This window comes from Hippocampus bargibanti, linkage group LG18, assembly GCF_051943395.1.
Source record: "Hippocampus bargibanti isolate YZ-2025 linkage group LG18, ASM5194339v1, whole genome shotgun sequence".
In the NCBI taxonomy this organism is placed as follows: Eukaryota; Metazoa; Chordata; class Actinopteri; order Syngnathiformes; family Syngnathidae; genus Hippocampus; species Hippocampus bargibanti.
The window spans coordinates 4,117,593-4,139,792 of NC_142751.1; the positions used below are offsets into that span (position 1 = coordinate 4,117,593).

Genomic DNA, 22,200 nt, shown 5'->3' on the forward strand with positions numbered 1-22,200 from the left:
GAACCTAGCTAAGGTGGCTAGGCTACATGACGAGGACGTCAAGAGGGGTGAGACCTAGAGACATTTGTAAAGAACTCCGTCTTCAGTTTTACCTCAGAAGAGACTTTATTTGGATTTAAGTATCAGAAGAGACTTTATTTTGACAAGCATTGGAAGAAACACTATTCAAACCTTTGTTGCTTGTGAATTCCCCCTGGAACCCTTGATTAAAACCTTTTGTTTGTATCCAAACCTGTCGTCCATTGCACTTCTTGTCCCGTCCCGCTGAGAGCTAGCCTCTCATGATATCACAATATATAAAGGTAAAAAACGATGATGAAAAGATGCAGTGTTGTCTTCATTTTAAATGTCAAAAGGATTTTGTGGCTCCCAGTGTTTTCTTTTCTGTGGGAAATGGGTCCAAATGGCTCTTTGAGTCGTAAAGGTTGCCGACCCCTGGTTTAGTAGAAGGCTGGTGGGGCACACATGTGGAAATGTTCTGCATATTGCTGACAGCTATGATAATCTCCCAGATTTCCGATCTGAATTCAACGCCGTCCTTGAAAGCAGTATCTAGATCAGGGGTGTCAAAGTCATTTTTTGCCGCAGGCCACATTGTAGTTATGGTTTCCTCTCGAGGGCCGTTATGAATTTGGGGAACCCATTAGAATGTTTAAATCCCTTCAAATATTACATATGGAGCACACAGCAAATTAATGAATAACTCGTTTTCAAATCTGAAGTCAAGAATAACGACTTTTATTGTGGTTGACATCCAAAAATATGAAAATTTGGCTCAGATTTTAGCAATCATCATGGAATTTCACAAGTTTGATTTGCTGTCGCGGGCCGAAAAAAATGATGTGGCGGTCCGGATTTGGCCCGCGGGCCTTGACTTTGACACCTGTGATCTAGATGATTGACATTGTGTAGCTTTTTAATATCAATAAACTGTGACTAAGCCATCGTAGGTTGCATCAGCACTACATTGCTTTTACACTACATTACAGTATATTGTTTTGTGTCATCAATACGTTTGTTGAAACAATCTTTGCATTTTTGCTGTTTTATGGTTTGTATACAAATCACTTGCATTTGGTGTTATATTACAGTAATAGTTCTGTGGACTTTTTTTTATACAAAAAGGCCTAAGAAGTTATGCATAACCATCAGATGGTTGTTTCAACAGTTTTGCTGTGTTATTTAGCTGCATGTTTTTTATTCAAAATAAAAGATATCATTGCATTCAATTTTTGACTCCACATGAATGTTGAAAGTTAATATCTTTGTGTGTAAAGGTGGTTTAATAACATTTTACATGTATTTTCTAATGGCTTTCTAATTCTCACATCGACCTCACAATCCAGAGGTGCAAGGTTTGATTCTGGTTCTGACCTGTTTGGAGTCTCCAGCTACTCCACATCCGCCAATATTTCACTAACATGCGTGGAAGGTTAATGGAACACACTAAATTGTCATTGTGAGCACTGGTGGTTGTTCGTCTGCATTGCGCTTGGCTGGCAACTGGTTCAGGGTGTCCCCCGCCTACTACCCAATGACTGCTGGGATAGGCTAAACAGCACACCTCGTGACCCTTGAGGATGAGCAGATCAGAAAATGGATGGAGAGGTTTTATATCACAATTACGACATTCATCCACTTGTGATCTAGTCACCCTCACAAGGGTCACAGGGCATGCTAGAGGCATGGCAACGTTTTTTAAAATAATGTCTGTGTACTTCCAACCTACCACCGAATGCCATTGAAAGGAGTTGAAAAAAAAACTGGTTTGTGGAGTAAATTTGAAGCTTCGTTTTCACATCAGCACAAAGTCCAAAGATTGCATCAGTAGACACGTCAAATATACCTCGTAATTCCTCTCTCAACTTAACATACAAGTCACTCGCATTCAATGGATCTGATGGCGTGTGCCATTCATTTTCCTCCATAAGCAGGCACCACAGTTCAAATACAGTTTCATCACATGGAACATCGCCCTTTGTCGTGCACTCTTCCATACATGCAGTGATCTCTTCTGTTCCAACAGGTTTTAATTGCTCCTCCGCACTGTGCATCGCAGGAAATGAATTCATGATCACTGGTCGACCCGAAGCTGTATCATTGTGCAATCTTCGTCTTATTTTGTGTGAGTTCCACGTGTTCACAACTTCATCCAGCTCATCCTGAACAAAAAGCAGCATTGTTTGAGTATGATATTTTCACCATTCATCAAATTAAAAAAGAGTCCAAAAACATTTTTCGACCTGACTTGCACAAGATTAAGAAACCAGAAACGGATAAGACTTTTATCCAGAAAATCTCCTGTAAATTGGCCATCATCCTGAAGAGTTTGAAATAAACTGATCCAAAATTGTACACTATTTGCGAAGGGTGGACCACCACCCTTCAATGCGCTGATTGGGTGTACTTCTTCCATAAAAGGAAACTTTTCTCCGGAGCTAAATTGTCTGAGTGGTTCCGACGCAAAAACATTTGCATCTGTTCGACACAACCGTTTTCTGTGCCCCTGTCAGCACGGATCCTCTCTGGTCATCCCCCAGACACGTGAAACTGTTGTTTTGCAACCACCTTAGGATCACTATTAGTGGTATAGGCTTGCGCCTATACAGGGTCAGCCAATTTTATAATATGTCTTATTGTATCTTGTGTCACAACAAATCCTTTTGAATGGCACACAGATGTAGCCAGCGATTACCTTGCATCTGTCCACTAGTCAGGATCTCGTGATGGACAAAAGGCAACACATCTCCCAGGTCTGACTGGTTCTTTCTTCGAAAAAGACCTAGTCTTTTGCATATCCGAACACTTAAAATAATTTGAGCATTATGCGATAAAATTGCAAGTATTTCCTTATTGCTGAATCCCAGTCTAAAGCATAGCTTGATCAAGTCATCCAAATCTGGATTTTCAGCCACTGTTTGGGTTGCACCCTCCGTCAGTCACTTTATCTGCACAAGAAAAGAAAGACGACAATTACAATCTGACAAAAACACCAGTGGGCATTTTGAAAACATGACTGTATGACAGTATGCTTGTTGTATATGGTTGTGTTTAATAATGTTTTCGCTTACGATAGTGTTAGTTCAAACGTAAGTTACTTCATATTCATGAAGCAGTCTAAAAGTAAATACAGTAGAGGGCGTGTGCACATACTGTGCGACGGTTTAATCAAGTGTGTTCAGTTCACAATGATTTTAACTGCAGTGACTCTCCAGCCGGTCACTGTCTTCCACACGATGGGGTGCGAAATCAGCAGTGGTGTTGTTAAAAACAACGTTATGTGGCGTCACGGTGACATAGTACCAATTTAAATGGTTACTTTCTATTTATTCACGATTGTAAACCGGGTTCATCTATTTATGATATTCGCGCTCGCAACGGAGCTATCAGCTCCGCGAAGCACGTTAACTATGGACGCAACAGCCATTAAATGAAACAAACAGAACGCACTGTTTACTCACCTTCTGCTCCTCCAAAAGAGAAAGGATGTCTTCCGACACTCCTCGGCCACGCAAAAAGTCGATAGGTGACGACATTACTGTATGTCCTTTCTTTAATGTCATATTTCTGACCATATTTTTTTCCTTCAGTGGCCCTAATCCTCTTCCGTACGAAAATGGCTTTAAAGTTTTGGAAATATTTTAATCGATTCGTTAGCATTCTGACCGACAAAAGCATGGCGATTTTGCAGATTTTTCCACACTTTGCAATTTAACAGCTTTGACTTTTCAGAGAAGAAGAAAAAAATCCATCCGTGGCTCCTCCCGAGTCTTCATAAATACAGTAAAGTCTCGTTATATCGATATTCTCGGGAGTCGGAAAAAATATCGATATAACCGGACTATCGATATATCCGATCCTGCGGCATGTAATTTTCTCCTTGCGTTCATAGAAATAGTATCGTAATAAGCAGTACTATCGATATAACCGATATCGATATAACAAGACTTTACTGTATTCCGAATATTTTAATAGCACATTTGGCGGATGTTATGTGTTCTGTTGTATTATTATTTGATGTACAATGTTGCATCAATAGAGACATATTACACAGTGGCGGACCGTCAAGGCCTGCAAAGCCTTCACTGCTGGCCTCACAGAATGATATTTTGTCCATGAATTCTTCTTAAATAATTCCAAATTGTCATTCAGCTTCCTTTCATGAATTTTCCCCTGTTGTGATGCTTCCATGTGTATGTTTTCGTATTTAAACATTTCACCAATCACATTTCTGCCATCATTTATTACCAGGGTCAAAAATCTGCCCGGACGCCTTCACAATCGCTTATGTGGGCCCTGTCGCATGAAATGTGTCAATCAAAGTGTTGCTTTAACCAATCAGATTTCTTGTTGACAACCCTGACTTTCTGGAGGAGGTGGGTAACAGACGGACGCTTGCTAAACTAAAAGCTATGATGGACAGCCCCTCCCACACCCTCCTGCCCACCCTGACAGCACTGGGTAGCTCCCTCAGCCAGAGACTATTACACCCGCGCTGCAAGAAGGAGAGGTACCGCCGCTCGTTCCGACCGACTGCTGTCAGGCTTCTCAATAATCACAAGAAAAAACTGGACCCTTGTACTGTAAATATGGGTTAATGCAATACAGCTACGTATATCAATATACCTTTTCTTGATACTTGGACTTTGTACAGTTTTTTTATGAAACGGTTTTGCACAATTTCAGTATACATCTCAGTCTGCTGTTATATATTTTTTTTTACTGTGCTTAGAATATCTTGTTTTTCTATCCTTTCACCCCCCACCGGTGGGCAGGTGGACTGCAAATTTCCCCCTTGTGGGACGAATAAAGGTTTTCTGATTCGGATACATCTGCTAGAATGGGCTGGACACGTCATAGTTTTCGCAAATTATGATTGGCTGGTCACATGATTGGAAAGTGACTAACCAATAATACTATCACTAGCCGCTAGTAATAACAAAATACTAACCAGAGCTAGCATACTGTCTCTGTAGCGAGCGGCTTGAGCAAATACATTTTTGTGTTGATTTCATAGCGGGTGTGTCAACCCACAATGGCTGTATGAGGAGAATAAGTGGATTTGAATGCAGATATACTGTCAAAGCCATTTTCAAGACGGACCCTTCAAGAATAGATGGACATCATTTAGGTTGGACAGCTCCGAAGCTAGCAAAAATAGCAAATTATGAGGTTATCATGAATCCACACGTTCATAGTCAAGATTCCAACAGTTTAATGACAGTATTTGTTAAGTTTCTTCAAGTCACAAGTTATTTCATGGCCAATGGTACCCTCTAGTGGACTTGTAGTAATACCACACCAGACTCGCAGCTGATTGATTCAGACATAGCACTACTTAAGGCCGAGGACTGACCCGCACGGCCCGCAACTGGAAAATAATAATCATCACGATCAGCTTCTCAGATTAATGTTAATGACATCTCGATCTTGGTGTCGACCTTGTGGCCATGATGAGAAAGCGGCCATTTTGCTCATCGGGATGTCGTGCTAACAGTTGAAAACCAGTGGCCCCAGAAATAATAATACATTTCATTTATCAGCGCCTTTCAAAACTCTCAAGGTCACTTTACAGTCACTGGATCAGTTTTTCTATGGGTGAGCAGCGGCAGCCACACGTGTCAGCGTTCACTCAACCGGGAATAACTCAAATCGATCAAGTTAGCTAGCTAGCAAATAGATAGTGACTAGATAGAAAATAGATAGCCAGCAACGTGACCCCGTTCAACCGAGAATAACTTAAATAGATCAAGTTAGCTAGCCAGCTAATAGATGACTAATAGCTAGCTAGCTAGTTAGACAGCTAATAGATAGCTAGCTAGGTAGCCAGCAATGGTGACCCCGTTCAACCGGGAATAACTCAAATAGATCAAGTTAGCTAGCTAGCTAATAGATGACTAATGGATAGCTAGCTAGCGAGCTAGCTAGAGGTGCTGTTCCACAACTGAAGAAATTTAAAGAACCAGCAGCTCGGCCATTGAATACAAGGTAAACAACTTTATTTTGCGATAAAATATGAATACAGTAGTTTCTATCCAACAGTCTTGAAAGTGATTTCCTCCCGTATCGTATTTATTTGTCTGTGTTGATTAAAAATGTCAATGTCCAAATATGTGTTTTTATAACATCGCAATATTAAATAGCTATCAGAGCCCATATTAGCCGAAAGGAAAAGAAGAAGAAGAAGATCAGAGCCCATATTAGAGTAATATAAAGCCTTTCAGGAACGAACAATATTTCAAGCGATAATCACGACTGGTATATAAAAAAACAATAAATTGTCTGATACTGTTCTAACCCTCAGCCTGCTTTTTTCATTATTTTTGGCTTTATTTTATAAATACATAGCGGCATTTCACTCCAATGATCTAACACACACACAAAGCTTGCATGAAAGTCATATGATATTAATTACATGAATGAGCATTCGTTCGTGTCATAAATGTTAGGAAAAAAATTGCAGTCCGAGATTATTCCAACAGTCTGGGTTATTTGTACTGAAAATGTACTCAATGTGCCTTTTGTGCAACAACGTAAAAAACCAAAATGGTCACGCGAACTCAAAGCAAGACTTGGCAGCACAAAGCGGCGTCGTTTCCGCAAGTTCAAAAGCCAGCGCGATAATCGATGATGAAGAACTACATGCTGGATTCGTTGTGACCACGTTTGTCATTTTCCAAGTCGCTATCCTGTGAAATGAGTTTATACGGTTTCTTCCTCTCTCGCTCTTCCACGACACAATTTCCCATCTCCACGTCTTTGCTGCGAAGCTCGTGCCGAGAGAGGAATTCGATGATGCCAGCTCCGATGGAATCCCCCAAAACATTGGTGGTGGTACGCAGGCGGTCGCTGGCGGACAAAAATAAAGAGGACGGGACGTCAATCAACGGATGAGACGGGTACGCTTCCACCTGCATTCATCGCTCTCAGATTATAACAATGTTCATGGACGTTCTTTACGCCCAAAAACGCCTTACGAGACATGGTGTTTTTTGACGCTACAAATGGCATGGTCGTTTTTTGTGTACAAAATGCATTTTTTCATGCTTAGGACGCCTTACTATACATGGTTGTTTTTTTTCTGCCAAAACGCCTTACTGTACATCACAGGTGTCAAAGTCAAGGCCCGCGGGCCAAATCCGTCCCGCCACATCATTTTTTTCGGCCCGCGAAAGCAAATCAAACTTGTTAAATTCCATGATGATTGCTAAAATCTGAGCCAAAATTTCATATTTTTGGATGTCAACCACAATAAAAGTCATTATTCTTGACTTCAGATTTGAAAACGAGTTATTCATTAATTTGCTGTGTGCTCTATATGTAATATTTGACGGGATTTAAACATTCTAATGGGTTCCCCAAATTCATAACGGCCCTCGAGAGGAAACCATAACTACAATGTGGCCCGCGGCAAAAAATGACTTTGACACCCCTGCTGTACATGGTTGTTTTTTTGGGCTAAAAACGCCTTACTATACATGGTAGTTTATTTTGGCTAAAAACGCCTTACTAGTATACATGGTCGTTTTTTTCAGCTACAAGCGGCTCGAGCTATATATTCTCTTTCTATTAATGATGTTGCTAGCTAGTTATCTATCACTTATCTATTAGCTAGCTTGCTAACTTTCTATCTATTTGAGTTATTGCGGGTCGAGTGAACGCTGGCGCGTGTGGTTGCCGCTGCTCACCCACAGAAAAACAGATCCTGTGACTGAAAAGTGACCTTGAGAGTTTTGAAAGGCGCTTATAAATCAAATGTATTATTATTATTATTATTATTATTATTATTATTACTGTACATACTGGGTTTCTTTCGGCTAAAAGCGCCTTACTATACATGCTCGTTTTTTGCACTAAAAACGCCTTACTATACATCCTCGTTTTTTTTCCGGCTAAAAATGCCGTACTATACATCAGGGGTGTCAAACTAATTTTTTTGCGCTGGGCCACATTGTAGTTTTGGTTTCGTTTCAAGGGCAGTTATGAATTTGGGGAAGCCATTCGAATGTTTTATTTCCTCCACTTATTACATACAGAACACACAACGAATTAATGAATAACTCCTTTTCAAATCTGAAGTCACGAATAATGACTGTTATTGTGGTTTACATCAGACAATTTGACATTTTGGTTCAGACTTTAGCAAGCATCATGGAATTTCACAAATGTGATTTGCGATCACGGGCCGAATAAAATGACGAAATGGGCCAGATTTGGCCCCCGTTCCTTGACTTTGACACCTGTGCTGTACAAGGTCATTTTTTTTTCGGACTAAAAAGGCCTTACTACTATATACATGGCCGGCTTTTTTTTTTCTAGCTAAAAACGCCTTACTATCCATACATCAATTTTCTGTACCGCTTTAATAATAATAATAATAATAATAATAATAATACATTTCATTTCTAAGGGCCTTTCAAAACTCGTTCATTCAACCCGGAATAACTCAAATAGATAGAAAGCTTTATCCTCATTAGGGTTGCAGGGGGTGCTGGAGCTTATCCCAGCCGTCTTCGGGCACGAGGTAGGGGACACCCTGAATTGGTTGCCAGCCAATCACAGGGCACACAAAGACATACAACAGTCACATGCACACCGAGGGACAATTTGGAGGGTTCAATCTGTCTGCCATGCATGTTTTTGGAATGTGGGAGGAAACCGGAGGACCCGGAGAAAACCCACGCGAGTCCGGGGAGAACTTACTATATAGTGGCTTGAAAAAGAATTCCTACTTTTTGAACATTCCCAATTGGGAAAACGCCTTACTATACATGTTTTTCCCCCCCCAATTAGGAAAGTTCAAGGGGTATGAATACTTTTTCAAGCCACTGTGAATCCTGCTCAATGCTCGCCTGTTCTGCAGCGTACTGTAAAAAAAAAAGAAAGATGTTCATATTTGGACCATCCTCTTCGAGGAGACGGATTTTTCCACATTGCCCCAGTTCGCAAAGCGGCTCTTTCTAATTGGAATGATTAATTTAGGAAACCTAATTACGTTTCTATGTTAAAACTCACTCCAGAAAATATTCAACACAAAAGGGAACAATGTGGAGCAGGACTTGTGGGAGAATGACAAAGTGTGTCACTAGGTGCTGGTCGACATGGAGATGAAGATGGAGATACTTTGGGCCTCTGGAGCGCCAACGCGTTTGCGTCTGGTTCTTTGCATGTTTTTTTTTAAAACGGGCGAGATACTCACAGAAACCAATCGACCGCAATGATGAGAGTAATGTCATCCGTCGGAAGTCCAACCGAGGTCAACACAATCACCATGGTGACCAGACCCGCTTGGGGGATGCCGGCGGCTCCGATGCTCGCCGCCGTCGCCGTAATGCTTCATCACAAAGGGACGGAGAATTTCTCCGTAGAGATTTGGTCATTTTTGTATCTAACCCCACCCCTTTTTTCCCTTTTCTTACCTGATAGTGATGATCTGACCAAAGTTCATCTCCACGTTGTTGACTTGGGCGATGAAAATGGCCGCCAGCGCTTCATAGAGGGCTGTGCCGTCCATGTTGATGGTGGCGCCCACCGGCAAGACGAAGCGAGTGATGCGCTTGTCGATTTTGTTATTTTCTTCCAGGCATTTGAACGTGACGGGGAGGGTGGCCGAGCTGCCGGACCAACCACGCGGTGACCACGAAGGAAGCAACATGGGAGATGATTTGCACCATTCCGGAAAGTTCTTACCTGGAAGAGGTGCCCAAGGCGGTGACCAGAGCTTGCAAGAGCCCGGCAATGAAAATGAAAGGGTTCTGTCGCGTGATGACAAAATACAAGGTGGGCAGAACCAGAAGGGCGTGGATCATCAGACCGATGATGACCGTGATGGTGTACATGCCCAACTGGCCCCCCATTTGCGTAAGATCGTCCATCTCTACTATTTTCCCTGCAATCAGGAACAGGATCCCGATGGGAGCGTACCTGGTGGTAGAAAGAGGTCAAGTTCACAGAGATGTCAACAGGAAGTGGAAAAAAGACACAAAAGTGAAGTCCCACCACATGATGAGCGCCACCAGCTGCATGATGGCTTCGTTGAGGCTGTCAAAGAAATCCCTCAGAAGTTGCCCGTGCTCCTTCATGTTGCCGATAATCAGGCCAAAGCACATGGAGAAGACCACCAGGCCCAGCGCGTTGACTCCGTTCACCTGACCGGGCACGGGGATCACTTCCTCTCGGGTGAATTCCGCGACTGCCTCGGTGCCGTTGGTGGAATTAAAGAGGGTGTCGTTCACGCTCACGCTGACGCTCACGTGAATGCTTCGTTTTCCGTATTTGGTTTTGAACTGGACAAAGAAACGGATCGCGTGTTAGCGCACGTTAGCTGACACGACTTGGCGCCACCTTCTTATTCCAGTGGCTCACCTGTTGCGTGCACGCTTGCACCAAATTTGGAGGAAACATATTCCTGAAAATGCAATCGGTTAGAGAGGCTTGAACAAGGTTTCAAATGGCGTCCAAATCGTTTGTTTTTTCTATTTCATTGGCAAGCTACCTGATCAGATCCAAAAAGGCATCCGCAGGACTGACTTGCTCGATCATCTGTTGCTTCCCAAACTCGTCTTTGGATCCTTTTCCGGGGTGGATGATCAGGACGATGAGGATCCCGATGAAAACAGCGATGAAGGTGGTGGTCATGTAGTAAATCACAGCCCTCATGCCCATTTTCCCTGAAGCCTTGCTGTCCAGTGCTGCCATTCCTAAAACGCACAAGGGTGAAACAACAAAGACGTGAAAGCTCCTTATAACCCATCCGTCCATCCATTTTCCAGACCGCTTAAAGGACAACCGACCTCCAGACAAGTCGTATCCATAATTTAAAAAATCACTTGAAATGACTTCTACTGAGCGTATTTTACAAAGATTCCACTGCATATAGCTATATTTTACGTTTTAAGACTCTCGCTGAATATTCAGGAAGTCTTGTTTTTGAGTTGGTGACGATACCTACCGTGACGTCACGTCAGGAACACCCCTGACCGAGAAAGCGACACACAATGCATTTTGGGTAGTTTATTTGGTCTGAAAACTTCGTGTTGATCCGTGTTAATGGCGAAATTAGAAGGAAAACACGTAAATAATGCGATGGTGAATCGTTGTGTGTTGCACCAAGACTACTATTTGATACTAGTTGACACAAATTCCCAGCAGACAAATCAGTCCATTTAGAACGAAGCTTGGGCAGCCTCTTGTGCATTTTCTGGGACGCTACATTGGAGTCCAGACGCCTCAAAATGATAAGTACTTCTTTAATCGATTGCAAACATTTATGCTTTGCTCTTCAGAACTATTTGAATCCTATGCATAACTGGATGAGTAACAAGAAAGCATCTTCTCCGACTCTGAAGCCATTGTTTTAATTCTAGAGCAAGGCAAGATGCCCTGGCGTGAGGTCACGTCCAAGGGGGCGGGACCTTCTGAAACTCACTATTTCCGGGGTCATTTTGAAATCGTTTTGGGACACTTTAACTCATGTTTATTGGTGTTTAGCATTTGACGAAAAATATCAGCCTGCGTGATTTGGCTATTTTAGATGCTATAAAACGTTTTTCTGATGTCAGTTAGGATACAAAAAAATGGTGTCAGTTGTCTTTTAAATCTGATTAGGGTCGCAGGGCTGGGGGACAAGTGCTGGAGCCTATCCCAGCTGTCTTCAGGGACAAGGCGGGGTACACCCTGAGGACTTGCACATGCAACAATCAAGACAAAGGTGTGTAAAATCCTACTGGACCCTCCGCACCCTGCCCACCACCTTTTCCAGCGACAATTGGGATAATTTTGAAGTGTTCAACCAGTCGACTACCCATAAGCTGCGTGTTTGCTTTCAACATTTAGCGTGTAGTAGACATGGACATTCCACCATGACGTCCCTGATCCACTGCTGAAAAGGATGCTTTGATCCTCTCCTCTTTCATCTAGAACTGCTTCATGTCACAAAGAGGGTACAGAAAGGGCTGAAGAATGAATGACTCTGTGTCTTTGTGTAGTCATATTATTTGTTATTTAGTTTTTGTTTTTTTTTTTTTTTACTTTATGTTACTTCCGGGTTGAGTGAACGCCGGCGCATATGGCTGCCCCTGCTAACCCAAATTTATTATTGTTATAATCCAAACAGTCAAACAAAATGTGTAAGTAACCTAAAAAAACAAAATATGATTGTCTGACGGACATTTTTACCTGTGATGAGACTGGAGACCAATAATGGCAGAACGAGCATCTGCAGCATTCTCATCAGAAGCTCTCCAGGGAAAGAAAAGTACTTCACCTCTCGATAGGACATCTTGTAAGGACGCAATGCAAAGCCCAAAATGATTCCTAAAAGCGCAGCAAAGGTCATTGAATCTCCGTATCATGTCAATGCAACCCTTCCCCCCCAACCCCCCACCTGCAATCACTGCAGCAACTGTGAAGAGAACAAAGGCGTTCTTTTTGAAGAAGGTCTGGATGTCCTCCTTGGAGATCTCCTCCACTTTCCTTTTGGCTTTCATGGTGCGGATGTGGATGCCTTCTCTGAAACGCTGCATCCTGCTGCGCTCAAGAACAAATTTAACACTCCGTCAAGTCCATATGGAGAGCGCCGTTCCCGAATTTGTTCGGGTTTATTTATTTTTTTATTTTATTTTTTGCTTTGATGCCGATAAAGCGCTGGCCAGACCTCTTGTAATATTTTTCCCCTTCCACAAGGGAGCAGCATTTCCCCTTTTTCTATGTTAGCGCTTTGTTCCAGCTTCAGCTCTTGTTAAAGCGCTATATAAATCAACATGTATTGTATTATTGACAGCCGCCCTCATTTCAAGCTCAGATAACTCCAGACCCATATCATTTAGGAATTAACTTGTTTTTTTTCGCATGAAAAAAGAGAGTCTGAGTTTTGTCACGCTGCATTGAATGTTTGTGTAGTCCTAAAACTCAATATTCTGTTGGTCCTGGAATTCGATTGACAATGACAAAAACCCTGGCACTGGAGTGGACACATTTTTGGACGTCGTCTGACAATGAATGAGTAAAAGTATGCACAACATGTGTTAGTTTTTCATGATAAATGTCTCTCAATGATCATTTTCTTCCCCATTGCAAAGGGCGGCCCTCCTGCCGGAAAATGTGTATTCAAGGGTGACACAAACCGCTGAACAAAAATAAAAACATCAAGTGCAAAAATCAAATTTTTGCATTTTTTTCCCATAAAAATCTTTTGTTATTGAAGTATCATGTGTGTCCTTTGTCCATAATCGGCAAAAATAAATTATAATAAGCCTGTTGAAATTATCCTACTGTGCAGAATAAGACGACGTATTCACATTCAGAACTCCAGGCAATTAACTTGCAGTCGAGGTCATCTGCATGCTTCTTTTTTGTAACATTGAAAATATCTACACGACACTATGTACTCGGAACCTTTGGCTATTCAGCTTGCTCAACCGTGCTGGAACGCATCAGATCGCCCGCATGCACAAATAAAATACTAACAATTCATAAGCACCTAAGCAATACACAACATATCAGGAAGTCATCTCAAAAACAAACAAAAAATGCTGCTAAATTCTTCTCAGCTCACTACGGGCTAAATTCTTCTCAGCTCACTACGGCCTACCTTGCAGGTGTTGTGAAAAAACTCCGTTAGGGTCCTTTGAGGAGCAGCCTGTCAAACAGCAGAAGGTGGAATTATGAGGAGAGATGGTGAACTCCTACCCATACGAGAATCCAGAATCGGGACGGAGAGAGAGAGAGAGTAAAAAAAGGGACAGGGCGGTACAGCAAAGGAGACAAATTGGAAAATGGAAAATTATCTCCCATTGGTCGGGTATCCCTCTGACACTCGACCTTCTGCTTGGTGTTTTCCTGTCGTCGTTTGAACTACATGAAATAAAATACTTTGAGAGGATACACATAGCGACACTGGGAAGGTGTTATACAGTGAGACCTCAACTTACGAACTTAATTGGTTCCCAGACAGAGCGTGTAACGCGAAAAGTGTATATCTCAAAAAAAAATCCCATAGGAAACCATTAAAATGGGAATTCCAGGGTTTCCATAAAATATACTTTTCAACTAAATAAGCCTTAAAACTACACACAACATACCTTATTCTATGTATAATAAATGTGCTATTGTAATGAAAGAAATACACTGAACTGTATCATAAAGTCACTTTATTTATATTTCTGATGGTCATTTATGGCTTTATGGAATGGCGTTGGAGGTCGAAGGTCAAAGGGAATTGCTGTTTGGAAAGAGAGGCGCATTACATGAGGACTGTAATTAAAGAAATAAACTGTGCTGTAAAATAAAGTTTTATTTACCTTTTTGATGCTCGTTGATGGCTTATGCAAGGACAGTCACCTTCCATAAGGACTGTTGGTAACTTAACCTCTGGTGCTGTTCGGTCGTGTGCTTCCGCCGAAGATCACCAGCCGGGGTGGATGTGTATTATGAAAATAGTGCTTTTTATAAGGTGTAATTTTCAGAAATTTGACGTTTGTAAGACGAAAAGTTTGTAAGATAAGTAAGGTGTTTGTAAGTTGAGGTCTCACTGTACTTTGATCCCTTTCCACAGAGAGTGTGCCACGCCGCAATTAGCTCAAAACAATCAAAAAAAGTCGATCTTCGCCCATGAATTGTGTCTCATGTTTTTATGTAGGTAGTGTATGCCATATTTTCCTGATACTAAAAATACAAAGTGTATTCATCTTGGACAATGACGCAGACATTTTCTCCGATCTTAAAATCCTCTACAAAAAGTACAACTTGAAAAATCCTGTTTCTTGCTAATGTTTTGTGACCATTTCAAAAACGCAATCCATCAAATGTAAATTTCTCCACTGTGAGACTAATAAAGGCATATCCAATCCAATCCAATCCAATCCATCCAAATAGATAAAACAATACACATATATATATTGCATACAAACCTCCACAAACACTAAATTTAACATGCTGAATAATCAATATGGGATGATTCTTCTTAAATATTTGAGAAAATAGTGCTGTCGGTATCACTTTTGGCAGGACGAACTTTCGTACTAAAGTGACAGAGGTCATGAGAGTTCAATGTATTTTGTATTTTAGATTATCCAAATTTTAATCGAATGTAGTATCTGCAGAAAAACATAATTGGCACGTTGAAAAAAAAATATATCAAATAAATATTAATCAATTACAGAGATTTTCCTAAACTTTTTCAAACTCAAAATAGTAAGATGAAGAGTAAGGAACCCACGTATTCTTTATTACAATTGTAATTATCCTACTGCATTTGAATGCACCATAAAATCAAGTTTACAAACAGAGAACACCCCCCTCCACATCACGTCACCCTCCGCGTAGCCAATAAAAATGTGTCAACGTCATGACGTCGGGTAAATGCTTGCTAGGTTGCAGTGGGCGAGAGCTCCGCGGTCGTATCAACCCGTCATGTCCATGCTTGTTTTGGAATTTTAATTTTCCCGTCGTTTACTAAAGCCATTGTCGGGAGTGTGTGCGCGTAGGACGGTGGTGGAGTGAAATTTACGATTTGATTGAATCCATTAGCTACATGAGAAATGGGGCTTCTTGTGTTACCAACGTGCTAGCTTTGCTTAGCTATTGACGTATGTTGGGCTTGCCCCCACAATAACATAGACGGGCACGAAAAGCACTTCGTTTATGACATGTGCTTCATCTTAGGAAAGTCGATGGACGACAATTAAAAACTCGCCATAATTCATGTGAGCCCGAGGACTCGGTGACCTTCCAGATTTGGCGTCCTCCAACTTTTTTGACGACATCTTTTCCACTAAGTGATGGATGAGAACACTTGACGCGAGTGGACGAGAACACTTGACGCGAGTCGTTCAGGACTCGGTAGTTGAGTACTTTTGTGTTTCTTCAAGTATGCCTTGCCGTTCGGTGACCAAGTTGCTGTGTCTCGGGCGTCACGTGACGAGTCGAACTTCCCTACGCCCAATTCACACCTCGTCGTGCATATCTTCAACCCGACCGAGCGACGGCTTCAAACCCGGAAAAGTCGCGGTGGTCACCAAGACGACTCGATACGAGTTCGAGCAGCAACGTTATCGTTATGCCGGACTCTCCGAGGAGGATCTCAAGCAACTGGTAAGTAAGACTTGGGTGTTCTTGCCCGATGCTGAATGTCGATTTAATGGAGAATAGACAGAATAGAAGTTATCATCTTTAAATGTTTCATGCTGTTGTCCGAACACAAGGCCCACAATGGAAACGGAAAAATCTGGGGTCAATCTGAGATGAACTGACAGTCTGTTAAACTGTCATCTTCATGTAGGAGATCTGGCCTTGGGCGGAATTTAGGACTTGCTAAACTCCTTCACAGGAAGAGCTCATTAGCCAGGTTACAAATCGATCAGTTCATGGAAAGACAAACAATTGAAATGTCTATGATCTGTTGGTTTATGGATGTTGGTGCTTGGGACATCCAAGGGTGTGGTATTCAAATAAAAAAGAGTGTGTTTTACTGATATATCACTTAGATTTGCATATACTCTCAATAAATAGCTTGGCAGAGTGCTGCTGAGGTTGTGCGTCGTCCCCTGTCGGCAGTAAAAGACAATCTTCCTGTGTTCGAGCCTATATTCGCAGTGTCCGAACAAACATCTCTGACATGATGAAAGATTAACAAAACACACAACGTGAACTTTAAGTGTGTTTTGCAGCTTGCCATGAAAGGTTCCAGCTACAGCGGCCTGCTGGAAAGACACAACATCCACACGAGCAACGTGGAACACATTGTGGAAAGCTTGCAGTAAGTAAAATCCTGCTACACTCAGAGAAGGTCATTTTGTTTTATCGTGTAAGCCACTTTGAAATCTGCATTTGTAGGAAAGAAGGAATTGAAGTCAAAGTGGTGAGAAGGGGAGAATACGATACCAAAGTCGTGCAATGGGCAGATGCCATCATATCCGCCGGAGGTAAGTTTGCGCCGCCATCGAACTGTGAAGCAACACTGGTAGCATGGTGGTGGCTGCCTGCTTCCTAAAACTTCAAAAAGCTCATCAAGTGACATTTTCGCTAACCGCAGCTTATTTTTTCTTAGGTGATGGGACAATGCTGCTTGTTGCCAGTAAAGTTTTGAGCAAGGACAAACCGGTTGTTGGCGTCAACACAGACCCGGAGAGGTACCACAGTACCACTTTTATACTTTACGAACAACTTTGAAACACAATTTATTCCAAAATGTTTTTCATCTGTGGCTCTGCTACAAATTGTTGCCTTGTCACCCCCGCCCCCCCAAAAATAATTCAAAAACTCTGTATTTTGGTTTCTAATCAAGGTCAGAAGGTCATCTGTGCTTGCCTGTCAAGTACACTCACAAATTCCCTGAGGCGCTGGGGAAACTCTTCCGTGGTGAGTTCAGGTGCGTAACTATTCTTGGCCATCGTTATGACGTTTATGGAGCCGTAAGCCACAGGTGTCAAAGTCGAGGCCCGAGGGCCAAATCTGGCCTACCACATCATTTTATTCGGCCCACGAAAGCAAATCAAACTTTTGAAATTCCACGCTCATCTACTGAGCTAGCTAGCTAGGAGGGAGCTAGCAACCAAGTGAGTGAGCTAGCTATCTCTCTTTCTATTCAGATAGCTGGCAACTCCCATACATCACAGGTGTCCCAGTCAAGGCCCGGGGGCCAAATCAGGCCTGCCATTCCATTTTATTCGTCACTCAAAAGCAAATCAGACTTGTGAAATTTCATGCTCATCTATTGAGCATGAAATTTATAGAGACCGAGCTAACTACAAAAAAGCACCTCAAAGCTTGTGAATGTGGCATTCAGGTGGCAGTGGCGCCAAAGGCTTCGACTGCACTTGGAGGGCACCGGCGTCAACCCGACGCCGCTCGACTTGCACGAGCAGCAGCTGAGTCTGGAGCAGCACAGCCAAGCCCATCGCATCACCACCGCCGCCGACCGACAGAGTGCGCCTTTTGTCTTGATTGCTGTACTTTCTGGCTAGTGTTTTCTTTGCTCTGAAACTCGGCTTCTCTCAGAAACGGGAACCCCCCACGAAAGCTTCTCCAAGGCCAGTCTACTCCCCGTCAGGAGCCTGAATGAAATCTTCATCGGAGAGTCTCTTTCATCCAGGTGACGCAGACCCCCCCCCCCCCCCCCCCCCCCCCCCCCCCCATCTAGTTGTCCGTCTCGGCTTCTTCTGACTTGCTCTCTTCCTTCAGGGCGTCCTACTATGAGATCTCGGTGGATGACGGACCATGGGAAAAGCAGAAGAGTTCGGGGCTCAGCATCTGTACAGGAACGGGATCCAAAGCCTGGTGAGCGCACTGAGCTCTGTGAGTGTGTGTATACACTACAAATTGCTTTTCATACATTTGCGGACCTTACAAAAACTTTCAAACAGGAACGTGTGTGTGTGCGTGTGTGTGTGTGCGTGTGTGTGTGTGTGCGCGTGTGTGTGCGCGTGTGTGTGCGCGTGTGTGTGTGTGTGTGTGTGTGTGTGTGTGTGTGTGTGTGTGTGTGTGTGTGTGTGTGTGTGTGTGTGTGTGTGTGTGTGTGTGTGTGTGTGTGTGTTTCCACGACAAAGGTCTTTGCAGACGTTTGAGGACCTCACAAAAACGTTCAAACAGGAATGTGTGTTTGTTTGTGTGTATACACGACAAAGGGGTTTTTAGACATTTGCTTCTTTGTTTCTTTTGGTTCTCCATAAATTAGCGCTCTCCAAACGTTTTTGCAAATGGGGCCAGATTTCTTCTTCTTTTCCTTTCGGCTTTTCCCTTGACGGGGTCGCCACAGCAAATCAGTGTCCTCCATCTTTAGAGGTTTGATCCGCATGTTTGTTTTGGCCAAGCTTTTACGTCGGATGCCCTTCCTGACTCAACCCTCTGTATTTATCCAGGCTTGGGACCGGCACAAGAAGACATATGTCCCTTTGTGGCTACAAGACGAGCAACATTACACACATAAAACAAAGAAATAATGGCGGGTCTCATGTTAAGTCAAACGCAAAAGAATTAAAATAAAATCAAAATGAATGATAATGCTTGGCACAGTAGGAGGCGCTTGCGTAACATTTAGGGCAGTCATTCAAAGGGAGGGGTGACGGTCTGAAAAAGATCAATCCCTCCCTGGTTCCCAGACAGAGTGTGTAAGGCGTAAAGTGTGTATCTAAAAAAAAATTCCCATCGGAAACCATTAAAATGGGAATAATCCGTTCCCGGGTTTCCATGAAATATACTTTTCAACTGAATAAGCCTTAAAACTACACACAACATACCTTATTCTATGTATAATAAATGTGGTATTGTAATGAAAGAAATACACTGCATTCCACATAAAGTCACTTTATTTACATTTGTGATGGTCATTTATGGCTTGATGGAATGGCGTTGGAGGTCGAAGGTCAAAGGGAATTGCTGTTTGGAAAGAGAGGCGCATTACATGAGGACTAATTAAAGAAATAAACTGTGCTGTAAAATCAAGTTTTATTTACCTTTTTGGTGGTCGTTGATGGCTTATGGAAGGACAGTCACCTTCCATAAGGACTGCTGGTAACTTAACCTCTGGTGCTGTTCGGTCGTGCGGTTCCGCCAAAGATCACTCCGCCAGCCGTGGTGGGTGTGTATTATGAAAATAGTGCTTATTATAAGGTTTAATTTTCATAAATTTGACGTTTGTAAGATGAAAAGTTTGTAAGATAAGGTGTTTGTAAGTTGAGGTCACTGTACATTTCATTTATAAGCGCCTTTCAAAACTCTCAAGGACACTTTACAGTCACAGGATGTTTTTTCTGCGGGTGAGCAGGGGCAGCTACACGAGCCAGCGTTCACTCAACCCGGAAGTAACATAAAGTAAAAAAAAAACAAAAAAAAAACTAAATAACAAATAATATGACAACACAAAGACACAGTCATTCATTCTTTAGCACTTTCTGTATTCTCTTTGTGACATGAAGCAGTTCTAGATGAAAGAGAGGATCAAAGCGTCCTTTTCAGCAGTGGATCAGGGACATCATGGTGGAATGTGCACGTCTACTACAAGCTAACTGTTGAAAGCAAACACGCAGCTGTATCACCCATTGACGAAAAGAGATTGTCTCGCATCTCCTGTCCCACATTTTTGGGCAACTTTGAATTGATTCATGCTCGAGCGTTGTTGTATTGATTGTTGAAGTCTAATTTTTCCCCCCGCCAGGTCTTATAACATCAACAAACTTGCCGAGCAAGCGGTGAAGGAAATCTTAAAAATAGGTACGTGATCATTTTCAAGTGTTTGAAACCAAATCCGTCAACGCGTCGTTCATTTTTTTCTCAGGGAAATATCCAACGGGCCTGGACATTCCACTCCAGCGTGAATTCATCGAAAAAGGTGAGCTTGTCTAAGACCCCAGTTGGACGCTTATCTTTTTGTTAACGCCGTCCTTTCGTCTTTGTGCACTTTTAGTGACTGACAAGTACAACGAGTCGCTGGTGTTCAGTCCCGACGACCGCCACTTGTTCTTCAGCATCCGCGAGCCGATCGTCAACCGGGTCTTCTCCAGTAGCCGGCAGAGAGGCTTCGCTAGCAAGTCGGTGGCCCGTTGTTTCCCACGACGCCTCCCAATCCCCCCCCCCCCTATCCACTTCATGCAACTGTGGTCTCCCTTCAGGGTGTGCGTCCGCTCTCGCTGCTGGGACGCCTGCATGGTGGTGGACGGCGGCAGCTCCTTCGAGTTCAACGACGGCGCCATCGCCACCATCGGCATGAGCGAGGACGACCGCCTGCGCACGCTCGTTCTGGATAACTGAAGCTAGCCAGTACGTCGTGCGTAAAATCGGATTCTCTCTGGTGACAGGTCGACCAATCAAACCATGGGGGATACTTTTTGTCTTCATTCAGAGCCATCCCACCAACCCCCAAGTATGTTTTTTGATGGTTTGTTTGAGAATATATTTTTGTAGTTGTTAGCATCTTATCAGATTTTAGCTCGCTATGTGGAGGATTGAACAGCGCGCAGCGGGGTGGGGGTGTTCCGGGTCAAATAGAGTAGAAAAAAAAGCATCTCGTTCGGTGATTCTGAGATCAAGCGACTGTTACGTTAAAGTTGGCTGGAGTGGCCCACGTTGCCACCACATCCAATAGTGCAGGGGTCGGGAACCTTTTTGACTAAGAGAGCCATAAAAGTAAAATACAGTAAAGTCTCGTTATATCGATATTCAAGGGAGTCCGAAAAAATATCGATATAACCGGGACTATCAATATATCCGACCCTGTTTGCATGTAATTTTCTCAGTGCGTGCATAGAAATAGTATCGATATAACCGGGACTATCGATATATCGATATAACGAGACTTTACTGTATTTAGAAATGTTTTTCAGCGAGAGCCACGCGCGCACGCACGGCCACTTTTCAACAAAATATCAGAATGTATTATTTAAAATAACTTTGTGATAGTACTCACCGTTAACATGAATGGTTTTCCGTTGCTCGTGTTTGGTAAAAATCCAGGAAAACGATCGGAATGAAATTCAATTTGCCGGTCAGGAGGCAAAGTTACTGCTAGCTAGCCTGCACACGGCTCATAAGCTTCCACACTTGCTATCAGCAATCTACTTCTCGCAGAAGTATGTCGATGCTAACGTTAACATGGGGCTTGTTAAAATGTCACTAACATTCGACTGTTTCATCGATGGTATTGTTTCATTGCAAATTAGAATCAGAACATTTTCTCTCCTCTAATGCTCCGGTGCATTCACGCTGAAGTGCACTAGTTGGGCTCATTTAAAGGGGCGTTTACCTGTTTCAACATGACGGCCACTATCTTCCAATCAACATGGCGCTTTCGGCCATTCTAGGTCAGTGTCATCCAATCAAAATTGCGCTTTCCGCCAACTGCAGCCCCAACGGGAAAGGAACGATGAAAAAAAACGACAATATGTATTATAATATGTAATATTTATCGGCGAGCCATATGCAATCATCAAAAGAGCCATAGGTTCCCGACCCCTGCAATAGTGGAAAGTTGGTGATGGCGCAAGCTAGCTGCTCTGCCCGTGTGCACAGAAAAAAAAGGTCAAACGTGAGCACATTTGACGTACTGGAATAAAATGAAAATGACGGTCAGAATGGCTTTGGAATTCTTGTTTTTATTAAGTCCATTTCAATAGCAAAATACTAACAACAATAAACGACAACAAGGGTCCGACTTTATGGTCGTGCAACCCCTTTGGGTTCGAAACGCACTCTGCGGCGCCGGCAGGT

General features: G+C 42.8%; 2 protein-coding genes and 1 long non-coding RNA gene across 5 annotated transcripts; 2 read left to right on the forward strand and 1 right to left on the reverse strand.

The window, feature by feature from the left end:
* Window positions 1-1,264: 1,264 nt before the first annotated feature.
* On the reverse strand, window positions 1,265-14,990 carry LOC148884299 (excitatory amino acid transporter 1-like). Of its 2 annotated transcripts, none has more exons than XM_089019779.1 (11): window positions 14,910-14,990; window positions 13,592-13,639; window positions 12,386-12,528; window positions 12,178-12,315; window positions 10,496-10,700; window positions 10,366-10,408; window positions 10,000-10,286; window positions 9,691-9,924; window positions 9,420-9,614; window positions 9,200-9,334; window positions 1,265-6,849 (listed from the first exon to the last, which is right to left on the reverse strand). In XM_089019779.1, the coding sequence occupies exons 3-11, from the start codon at window positions 12,522-12,524 to the stop codon at window positions 6,639-6,641; spliced, it is 1,587 nt and encodes a 528-aa protein (XP_088875905.1). In that variant the 5' UTR covers window positions 12,525-12,528; window positions 13,592-13,639; window positions 14,910-14,990; the 3' UTR covers window positions 1,265-6,638. The 2 variants fall into 2 exon arrangements, with proteins under 2 accessions (XP_088875905.1, XP_088875904.1); XM_089019778.1 differs by having other exon boundaries at window positions 13,592-13,685; window positions 14,910-14,970.
* LOC148884300 (uncharacterized) lies at window positions 6,762-10,032 on the forward strand. Its single transcript, XR_016118197.1, has 3 exons — window positions 6,762-6,899; window positions 9,584-9,780; window positions 9,900-10,032. It is a non-coding gene; the product is annotated as an uncharacterized LOC148884300 (long non-coding RNA).
* A 369-nt stretch (window positions 14,991-15,359) lies between the features above and the next one.
* Window positions 15,360-22,065, forward strand: nadk2 (NAD kinase 2, mitochondrial). Of its 2 annotated transcripts, XM_089020762.1 has the most exons (12): window positions 15,360-16,092; window positions 16,668-16,756; window positions 16,834-16,922; window positions 17,048-17,129; window positions 17,285-17,368; window positions 17,786-17,925; window positions 17,998-18,091; window positions 18,181-18,276; window positions 20,153-20,208; window positions 20,273-20,326; window positions 20,402-20,525; window positions 20,607-22,065. In XM_089020762.1, exons 1-12 carry the CDS (start codon window positions 15,784-15,786, stop codon window positions 20,743-20,745), a joined length of 1,356 nt encoding a protein of 451 aa, XP_088876888.1. In that variant the 5' UTR covers window positions 15,360-15,783; the 3' UTR covers window positions 20,746-22,065. The 2 variants fall into 2 exon arrangements, with proteins under 2 accessions (XP_088876888.1, XP_088876887.1); XM_089020761.1 differs by having other exon boundaries at window positions 20,402-22,065.
* The last annotated feature ends 135 nt before the right edge of the window (window positions 22,066-22,200 follow it).